This window comes from Polyodon spathula, chromosome 14, assembly GCF_017654505.1.
Source record: "Polyodon spathula isolate WHYD16114869_AA chromosome 14, ASM1765450v1, whole genome shotgun sequence".
Lineage (NCBI taxonomy): Eukaryota > Metazoa > Chordata > Actinopteri > Acipenseriformes > Polyodontidae > Polyodon > Polyodon spathula.
In genome coordinates, this window is record NC_054547.1 from 19,661,505 (window position 1) to 19,672,523 (window position 11,019).

The 11,019-nt window shown below is 35.8% G+C and overlaps 1 protein-coding gene across 1 annotated transcript; it reads right to left on the reverse strand.

Moving 5' to 3' along the window:
• Positions 1-942: 942 nt before the first annotated feature.
• Positions 943-10,473, reverse strand: LOC121327410 (B-cell lymphoma/leukemia 10-like). Its single transcript, XM_041271463.1, has 3 exons — positions 10,146-10,473; positions 4,542-4,830; positions 943-3,952 (listed from the first exon to the last, which is right to left on the reverse strand). Exons 1-3 carry the CDS (start codon positions 10,194-10,196, stop codon positions 3,567-3,569), a joined length of 726 nt encoding a protein of 241 aa, XP_041127397.1. The 5' UTR covers positions 10,197-10,473; the 3' UTR covers positions 943-3,566.
• Positions 10,474-11,019: the final 546 nt, after the last annotated feature.

Sequence of the window (11,019 nt, forward strand, 5' to 3'; positions counted from 1 at the left end):
CTTTAAAGAGCTGTATCTCTCTCCTGGGGACTATAACAAAAATTTTGTTGACTCACAAATGTCTTCATCTAGACAATGTGGAGAAGCTATAAAAAAGGCTAACAAGATGCTCGAATACATTGTGAAAAGTGTTGAATTTAAATCAAGGGAAGTAATGTTAAAACTGTACAATGCACTAGTAAGACCTCATCTTGAATATTGTGTGCAGTTCTGGTCACCTCGCTATAAAAAAGATATTGCTGCTCTAGAAAGAGTGCAAAGAAGAGCGACCAGAATTATTCCGGGCTTAAAAGGCATGTCATATGCAGACAGGCTAAAAGAATTGAATCTGTTCAGTCTTGAACAAACAAGACTACGTGGTGACCTAATCCAAGCATTCAAAAATCTAAAAGGTATTGACAGTGTCGACCCAAGGGACTTTTTCAGCCTGAAAAAAGAAACAAGGACCAGGGGTCACAAATGGAGATTAGACAAAGGGGCATTCAGAACAGAAAATAGGAGGCACTTTTTTACACAGAGAATTGTGAGGGTCTGGAATCAACTCCCCAGTAATGTTGTTGAAGCTGACACCCTGGGATCCTTCAAGAAGTTGCTTGATGAGATTCTGGGATCAATAAGCTACTAACAACCAAACGAGCAAGATGGGCCGAATGGCCTCCTCTCGTTTGTAAACTTTCTTATGTTCTTATGTTCTTAACCCCTTAACGGTGTGGCTACGCGTTTTTCATTGCAGGTTTCTTGCAGCGTTTCACACGCCGTGTGAATATTTTCATTTTTAACCCTATACACAATATTTGAATGTGCCCCAGAGTCTATTGTGTGGTCTATTAAAAGTTTGATTGAACAGCATACAATAGGACAATAAAGAGTTAGTTTAACCTTACTGTATACTGTAGAGTACATTCACACAAAGCAATATAACAAATGCAATACAACTGTAGTTTTTTAATGTATTTTATAAGAATATCTACCTTACCAAAGTGGTAAATAAAATTCCATCACCGTATAACAAAAAGTGTTCACATAGTTTAATTTTTTCTTTTTTTAAATGGTCTCAATCCTAAAATTCTAGGTGATGCCAAACTTTTGGCCATTTGTACGTGAATATTCTCAATTAAAATGCACCAAAACATCCCCTAAAATGTAATAGTACATACATATAGTTTTAATTTTCATTAAAAAAAAAAAAAATAGAACATTGTCAAAGAACTTAAAGGAATATACCATCAACAACTGTGGCCAAGTGTGTGTCAGTACATGGAAAACCTCTACGCAAAATTAGTTTCCGAGTAACAGAAACTGCAGCTGCACTGTAAGCAATTAAAAAAGCAGAAGTAACAACAACGAATAGTAAGAGTACACATCATTAAACAGATGAGCAATTCAATGAAAATGTAGATGATATAAATATTTCTTTATAGTCCTCAACATGTTTCGGACAAAGGATTATTTAATGGAATACACTGATGATACATACAAGTGTGATCACTGAACGTTCACAGTTACCCAAGATAGGTGTCTGCTTATTTAACATGCCCCTCTCATTCACGTGCACTCTATTTACTGAGTAGTAAGCACAAGTGACTGACCACTGAGTTCAGAACTTCAGGCAACCATACATCAAGGTTTTACTGTATTTACTTTTTACAGTGAACTGAATCCACAAACAAGTTCACACCCAATACAGTTTTCTTCATGTTAGAACTCTTGTAGGATTATATAATGATATAAAACTGTTAAGGGTGTCTCTTCATATATGGAATGTATAACCCTACACAGTGATATACTTCAGTAGTGTACACTGTTATGTATGCTAGCAGCACAGACTTAATGGGTAAATAACAGAGGATTTTTAACTGTAATAAATTTAACTAAATTATTATTTTTATTTCTAATATATTTCTCTGCTTTGAACATTTAATAGCTTTAATAAAATGTAGCCTGTGCTGCAGTGTATTAACATCAGAATCTCCCTACTAAATGTAAATTAATACATTATTCATCCAGTTAAAATACTATAAAGGCAATTCAAATATTGACTGTTTCCTGCAGAGAGGAACCAAATTCAAATTTAGAATCTCAAATTGTTTTTAGCCAGAGAAACAGTTTCAGAACCAAAACTGTAGCAAAAGGTCAATCATTAAATATTGTAAAATGATACATTGTAGGAATAAATGCCCTCATTTCCGTTGGCATCAAATTTTAACTTCCTATAATATTCTTTGTCGTTTGTTACATTTGCAACCAGCGTCATTCATTACACAATACAGAATACACCATGACCTACAATACTATAAACCTTAACGGCCCAAAAAGAATCAATGGGTACATTTACATTCATGAAAATCTTCTTAACTGTTCTTAAACACAGCACCAACCGTCTACAAGAGTTTTATGGATGCCAAACTGTATTGTAGAAAAACCGAGTTGAAAAAATGTTTTACAAGAAGTCTGTCAACTAGTTGCTTCATAGACAACCACGCTGTTCATCTGCAAGTTTGGCTAGTGCATGTGTTGGGCTGCCTAGCATTCACTATTTTTCTTGATTTGTACAGTTGTAATACAATCAGAAAAGATTATATGTTACCATTAATTGCAAGAACTAGTTTTAATCAATCAAATCTTAAATATAAAGAAACCTAAACATTAAAAAAATAATTGCTTTAGTTTGGTATATGATGAACATTTACATGTCTAAATAATATATTTCTTAGAATGCTATAAATTGGCCAATGTTAACTTTTTTAACCCTTGATATACAAAACCAGATTATTTGGCTGTATTACATTGAAAATAGACACATTGTGTATTTGACCGTTCTCTGGTTGGCAGAAGTTACTGTTATAACTTTCAACAAGGCCTTAGAGTTGATATATTTGTCATTCCTTACTAAGTTAAGCTTGCACTGTGGCTATGCTTCTCCTATAACAAACCTCTATGCACAACAGAGCAATGAACAGTAAGGAGTGGTTTTGCACTAGTCCTACACTAGCTTATCTAATTAACATTATATTCTTGTGACTTATTGTATGAGCTTACTGTCCTCATTTGTCTAAATGGCTGTTGGTATTTTCATTTAAAATCATGCAAGGTACTGTATTCTTTTTAGTGCTTGGACCTTGAATTCATTTTGGTCAGATAACAGGTTCTTGCACCACAAAAAGAATAATGTACGATGAGGTAAATTCGTCAGGTGATGAAGGTGTAAGGTGAAATGTTCATTGACTTGACTGGGATTCATTTACAGCACCACTTAAAAAGCGGTATTCAAAAAGTACCAAAGAACTATGATTACTCTGTGCAATTATAAAATGACAACAGTATATGCCTTCAACCAGTTCGCTTTATCACATTTACTGTTTGTTTTGAAATCTGGTACTTTTTAAAAGCACCTAAAAGGATAGCGGCACTATAATGTAATCCAAGTGTAATCCAAAGCTTGATTTCTTATAGTTTTACCTCAAAATGTATAATTGATTGTTTCAAAGTACTGTACAGATTTTTTATACATCAGAATCCCAACAACCATGTTTAAATTCAGAGAGAAAAGATATTATAATTTCTTCTTAGGAAAAGTGAGGCTGTGATGTTGACAGAGACCTCGAGCGGAGTGGTTGAAACTGTGCATCACTGCTGGTGCTTCCACAGGTCCCCTCGGGCTCTGGCTGCAGCTCATCAGGGAGCGCTGGGGCCCCCGGGTCTCCAGGCTTTGGAAGCGTGGAAGACACGCTGCTACTAGTTACTCTAGTTCCCTTTTCCAACACGGACCCATACGGCAAATTCATTGAGCAAACAGCAGTGGACGTGCCAGGACTCCATTCCCCTTCAGGATGGAACAGCAAGGTGGAATCTTTGCCTTTATCATAATTGGACTCAAATGAAAATGTTCTGGAGAGGTTGTTTGTTGCATCCATACACTTGGGTGGCATGCAGCTGCTACAGGTGGCTCCAGCTGCAATATAGAACACAGAACAAGACTAAGCCCACAATTCAGTTTTAAAGATTTGCACTAAGTCCCTTAAGTCCCAGCTTTCACCAATGTTCCACTCTACATAAAGACATTACAGTAATTAAACGGGTCTCTTTACTGCACATCACTGATATGTAAAAGCAGACTGCACAATTAAAAATACATATATTCCTGAACCATGTTGTTTGAAAAACAAAAGCTGACAGTAAAACACACTTCTGAAACTGCCCACATTTTTTGCCATTCACTAAACTTTAAATGAAACTCATAAAAGCCACTTCATTGATTCAGTTCATTGTTCATTTGCTTTCTTGTTACTTGGACAGTTTATTGTTTACCAAACACTGTTCACCGCTTTATTAATGGAGAATTGAACGACAAAGAATACAAACAACTGTCTGGTTTCACAGACCCTGATTTGCATTAACCTTGGACTAAGGTAACATTAGGTAGTCTAGAATTAGGGCAGACAAGGACCTCTGAACCAGACAAACAATTGTTTCAAAAGAGAATCAAATGAAACTTTCTGTGGTTGAGTGTTAGGTTTCAAGACGGGTGTATACTTCAGTACCTTTTATGCTTTCTAGTCTTTCATTTTTGACCTTCTGTACTTCATCAGTGATTTTAGTGATGATGAAATTCTGGATTCTCCCACGTTGGATGGATTCAATCAGAGTGTCCAGACCCCTTGGGTTCTCCGCCAGATAGTCAAGCAGCTTTCCAGTCTTCTTTTTGCTTGTGGTTCTGCAGCTGATCTCCTCTGTGTCCTCTCTGGTCAGGATCTTCTTCGCACGCAGGTAATCAAAATGTCTTTCAGCCATAATTTTATCACACAGATATGGTCTCAATCGTTCTAGTACCTGCACATAAGAGAGACATGTTCTTTAATGCAAAACACCTTTAGTAAAAATAGCTTGTTACATCAAAACATACAGAAAGAACATGCACATGTACTTTCGTTTGCGGCATCTACTGAGCCTGTACTAAACATGTAATAAAAACAGAGCTGTATAAAAATAAACAGAGCTTGATACATAATATAACCATTTACTGTAAATACAGTGCAAGGATATTATTACTGTGTCTCTTTTTTATTGGGCATCTCCAGCATTGCTTGTCTGGTTTTAATACCCATGAACATTAATCCAAGGAGGAAACCTTTCAGATTGTGAATCAGTAACATCTGTCTCACACCTTTGGTTCCTATGGGGAAAATACATACTTTTTTTCTTGCTGAAAATTTGCACATGTTTTGTGAAAAATAAAACATAGGGGGTAATACTTGGTGTTTAACTGTTTCACTGCCCTGTAATACATTCAGTTTGCAGTTTAGAAAGATAAAAGAGCAGTTAAAAGGTAAACATACAACATCAACCACCATATTTATTTATTTTTTTCACGTTTTTAAAATCTTTGGAAATTATGAAAAACAGGTAAAGCTACGTTTTTTTGTAAGTTAAAAATAATTTGTAATGTTCAGATTAAAATTATTTCTATGATGTGACCCATTATTATTTTAATTGATTAATTTTCCAATTGAATAAAAAACTATGAGTATTAAATAAATGCACAGTAGTCAATTGATTTCTACTACTAACTACTGAATTACAGAGATGGAAAATCAATGCTGTTTGGCAATGGGCATACTGAATAGCAAATATCAGCTATTTATTACACCAGACCAGGGGTGAAATTCTGCCGGTACTCACCGGTAGTCTGTACCATGACTTATTTTCATGCTGGTACTGGGTACCGGGACTTACTTAATCTGCTTTTCATCCAACCCAGATACATTCCATCCACAACGTTTCTAAAATGCACTTTCATTCAGCACAGTTCGTGCTGCTTCCATTATGTTTCCTCATACTGCTTCTGTTTCTGTTAGCTGCTATTGGTCACTATTAACGGCAGTATAATCACTGAATGTTGATTGGCCGAGCTTTCATTCTGATCAGATTTCATTTTGGCATGAGTCACAAATCTCTGCCCATTTCACTTTGTGTCAGTGCTCATTCGTTGATCAACAAGAGAAGACTTTAGCAGTGCAACATGAAAACAGTGGTATGGAGTAATTATCATTATTAAGAAGTAATAATTATTTCCTTTAGTGTAGCGGAGAAACTATCTGAAATATTCAAAACGAACACTGCTGCACATTAATTTGAGGGCAAAAATCCATGTCAGTGTTCACCATAAATGACATAGTTGATAAATGTTAGAAATAATTATCATAACGCGTTTCCTTGCACCAATTTACCTCTTTGCCAGAATTTACGTAAAATTTTCTGAAACGGCAAGTGATGTGTGGGACAATAGGGATTAACATAAAAAACAGGATCAGAGTGCAGCTTCAGATTTTGGTAAATGTCAGAATGGGATACAGATGGAGGTGTGCTTCACCCTTTTCAAACACTCACCCCAACATGCAAGGTACATTTTAATTATAGTGATTAACGTTTTGTTTTGATCCTAGTACTTTCTGTTATGAGGACTTTAATAAACAAAAAACAAAACGGTGAGGTGTTTTTCTTTGTACAGTGTCCTCTTGAAGAGTTTATTAAGTTAAATGTGAGTTTTTACTTGCGTGCACATGTATATAAAAAAAAAAAAAAAAAAAATGCAGAAGTAACCACAGTAATGATTTTACTTTATGAAAATGTCTTTTGCACGTTGTTTCTTGTGCAGAAACCACAATACCAGGAGTAAAATAAAAATAAAAAGTCTAAAAAATATTTTTTCTGGAATAGATCATGGTAATTAATCTACACAGAAACACAACAGAGAAGCACACATAACATATTATTTTAATATAAGTAATAAATACAAAATAAATAAAAGAAACATGTATATGTGTTCTAATCCAAGGATATTATTGTAGCATGGCCAGGTCCTGTTGTAGGTGTGTACCCTGGGTATTGAAAGTATGGGGATGATTTCAGAATACTATGGTGATTAAAATGGCCAAGTACATCAACAGTAGTCGTAGTAGTGCCTGTTACAGAATACATTTGAGGGGTATTTTAGCCCAGTGTTGTAGTGGTAATAAAAAAAGTGGGTAAACTTCCTACTTGGAGTTCAACAGATCGATTGTACAGATACATTGTTATTAACCCTCAGCCAACCAGAACCCCCCCCACATACAGTTAGTTCCCCTCTGTGAACAGTCATAGACCCGATGGTGCGCTTCACATGAACAGTTCTGTGAGCGTCCTTTCGCTAGCTAGGTTGAAGGCTACTAGCACCGCACTGCAGGTCCAGTGTGCTCAAGAGAACATTAACAGAACACTCATACACACACACCAAATCACCACACAGTCAAGTGGCCATGCCCTGCTGCTTGTGCCACTGTTATGACCGAGAGCTCTCAGCTGTCAGTCTCATGTGCAGCAACACAACACTGAAGCTCACCATTAAAATATATTGTCTTTAACCCAGGATTTGTATAGGAGAGTAGAAATGAGTAAACTCTGTATTCCTTACATGAGAAGTGGGTAAACGTTATATTGCTCAAATTAAAAGTGGGCAAACGCTGTTTACCTACGTATACCTTCGACTACACCATTGTTTTAGCCCCTATTGTGCATTGTTTGACTTAAACCTTTTTGTATTATTTTTTCACAGCACAGTTGTTTTTTTTTATAACATCATCCTTTTTTAAGATATCTTGAAATAAAACTCCCTTTCTACAGCAGTTACTGCATAGTATAATCTTTCTTAATGCTCGTCATTTAAGGATTAACTTAAGTGTTATATTACAGCACATGACTGAGTGATACATGCAGAGGCTACAAAGCTTTCAGTATTTTCAGCTTCTTTGTTTATGGTGAATTAGTTATAATTGATCAGTTATTTTTTAAGGCTTATTTTGTATTCATAAATGTATCTTGTACCAATATGTACACATTTTTAAAGTATTTATTCATTGGCAGTCAAATTGTCTAAATTTTTAAAAATGTTTACATCCAGCTGTGCATACGAGCACTTGCATTTTTTGTTGAGAACTTCACCCCCTGCACCAAACATTAAGGTGTATACTGTACCATTTTCCAAAGGATTCCCCTACAGACTCCCTGGGCCTATTGTGTTGAATGTATGGGACAGGCTATCTAGGTCAGGAATGAGTCTATGGTTGGGTGTGTCACCACCAATCTAGCACCGTGTTTTTATATGCATGAGTTCTGGCTCTCTATATATGGCTGTTAAGCAGACTTCAATTGTTTTGTATTATGTGTGCATGTAAAAGCTAATTTTCAATAATAATAATGAATATCCAGGTTTGGACTAAAGTGGGTCTGAAACTCTATAATGTCCTTCATTGCCCTTCTGTGTTGAGAGCTGCAAGCACAGACGGTAGCATTTAGGGTACAGGCGCCAGATTTGTAAGTTCCCTAAAACACATACTGTATGTAATGGACCATAATTATTTTGAATTTCAGAAGTGTTCTGATATGATGTATATTTGGGGTAGCTTGTAAGTTGTAAACTAGTAATACATTTTACATTTTATATGTAATGCCTTGAAGTAACAGTATATGCATAACTAAATAAATTGTTAGGTCTTAGAATACAACTCATAAATTGAGCATAACATCTTTCAGTCTCTTTAATTCTGGTTAGAACCTGGGAAGCTGATTGTATCCTAGCTTTTGACCAACAGGAAAATGTTGTAAAAACAAGTCCTTTGATGTCCAGCCCTAACATGAAAGAGGTTTGTCTCAGAGCTACAAACCTACTGATAAACATCTTCCCAAAGTAAACTAGATATAAACAGGGTTTGCTTAAAAAATACAGTTGGTTTATGAGGGGGTCATAAAAGCTAGCCACTTTAGGGGATCTGGACTGAGCCAGATACTTCAAGGGCTGAGAAGAGATTTGTATGACTGTAACTAAGAAACTTGATTTCTTCTGATTGGGTTAAAGGACAAAAGTGATGTCATAAGGTTAAGTGTATATTAATTACAACATTGTATTGTCTTGTTGATTCTGTTATGACCTGTGATTAGGGAAAATTGAAATGACTATTGAAAAAAATATCTTTGAAATCTACAACGAGTTCAGAATCACAATAATTATTTACATTCACAGATTAACAGAAAAAATGGGCAATAACTTCCAATTTACTTTATTTTTAAAACAACCTTGTGTGATGTTCCTTTTTTGTAAATGCAAATTTTTAAGTCTTTTTCTGCTATAACACATTCTGGGGAGTTCCTGTTTTTGTATAGACCAATTATACCTCATAGTGATAACGTTAAGGCTGTTTCACTGTGCAATCTGCACTAAAACACACAATTTAGAAGGCATTGTTAGATAGGAGGGGAGGGCAATGGAGCACACTTTTAATGCAGCGCACATGAAAATATTCTGTGCTAATCCAGTCATAGCCCAAATAGTACAGCTTCTAAATTACACATATGTACATTACTGCACTCTAAAGTATACTGTAGTAGAACCTGTAGAACCTGTCAAATGCACAAATTCAGTGTTTGTTTATCAATAATTGTGTTTTTTTTGTTTTGTTTTTTTTTTTTTAATTAAGCTACTCAGATTTGCTTTTTTGTTTTTGTCAATTTCACTTCTCTGACCATTTTCTAAATAAAGTTAAACTGACTAAAATTATCCCTGTTGGTTCTGATAAAAATAACACTGGAGAAGCAGAACTATCACTTATATATAAAAAAAACTAAATTACAAAGTGAACAAATGCACCTACCCAGCTATGTGGTTAATAATTGTAACTGATGAGGGGCTGTCCCTCTCAATGAGGAACAGTTGGCACTTGACTGTCTTTTCAACAGTATCCTGTTGCGGTTAGTATCACATGCCTTAAAACTGACCTTGCCTTCTCTTTGGGCAATTCAAATACATCAACATGTGTGCACTTTCTCCATGATGAGTTTGAGCACTTTGGTTTAGGGTTACAGTACCGTGCACGGATACAGGTTCTGTATAATGCAAACAACACTGCCCAGAATGGAGTCTTTACTTCCTTACCTAAATTTAGTACAAAAGACTTCCAGTAACTCATACAGAGCCCGTCTTCCACGTGTGTATTTTGCGTGCAGTTAGTTACTTTCAGATTATGTATTAGTGTCATTATTCTTGACCACACAATTAACAAGCAGTCTCCACTCTCAAGGAGCTTTGCCATTTTTTGAATTTATTTTTTACTTACATCCTTTTTTATTTCAGCCATTTCGTCTTCAGTAAGATGGGGAACATCCATTGTATTGCGTACGCAGGTTTCCGGCGTTTTCTTAGTAAGGACAATACAGCAACACCTACACGACTCGGTGTACTGCTTTCTCACCTAAGAAAAAACTTCCCCGTAGTTACTGTAGTGCCCACAAACCTCTTAATTTCCACAGATTTGACCACACAAGAATACGTGTACCGATAAATTAATCTGAAGAGATTTTTTTTGGTGTTAGAACACACGGTAAAGTAATTTTCTTTACTTTCAAGATTGAAAGTAAATAAATGGTTGAACTCTGGCCAATCAGAAAACCCGCAGACTTCCTGCTTCAAACAATGACGAACATGTTACGAGAAGTCCCGATTTCTTGTTCAGGCGGGTGCTACACCGGCCGAGGCAATGAGCACGGTTACTGTAATAGTTGTCAGTTTTTTTTGGGCTGTCAGAAATGTCTCAATTTTAAAACCACACAATGTAGTACGCTTGGCTTATTCTAGATACTTCCGTTTATTCTGGGATTTTTACATGAATTTACAACATCTCTTCAAATGGTTTCGTTTTGAACACTGGTATACTTGCTATACGTTTGCTTCCTTTTTCAACGTTGCTATTTTCAATGTCTTTTATTTTATTTTTAATTCATTTTGGTGTTATCCTGGAGAATGCAGCTGAACACATTCCATTCAGTGTAATCACAGGAGCTCAGACTAACCAGGGAAGGGTTTGAACAGCTGTGCCTACAGAATGCATTTAAAATGTTAAATAGTAACAGTCATACCACTAATCAGCAACCAGGGGGAGATCAATGACCCATGCAAAGATTGCTCCATATTCATGAAACTGCAGTTCACAG

What these genes read in the sequence shown, in the direction of transcription:
- LOC121327410 (XM_041271463.1), bottom strand. Translation starts at nt 10,196, where the DNA reads ATGGATGTTCCCCATCTTACTGAAGACGAAATGGCTGAAATAAAAAAG. An exon ending in TGGCTGAAATAAAAAAGGAT is followed by an intron (nt 4,831 to 10,145) that starts GTAAGTAAAAAA and finishes TCTTATGTGCAG; the next exon opens with GTACTAGAACGATTGAGACC. An exon ending in AAGACTAGAAAGCATAAAAG is followed by an intron (nt 3,953 to 4,541) that starts GTACTGAAGTAT and finishes TCTATATTGCAG; the next exon opens with CTGGAGCCACCTGTAGCAGC.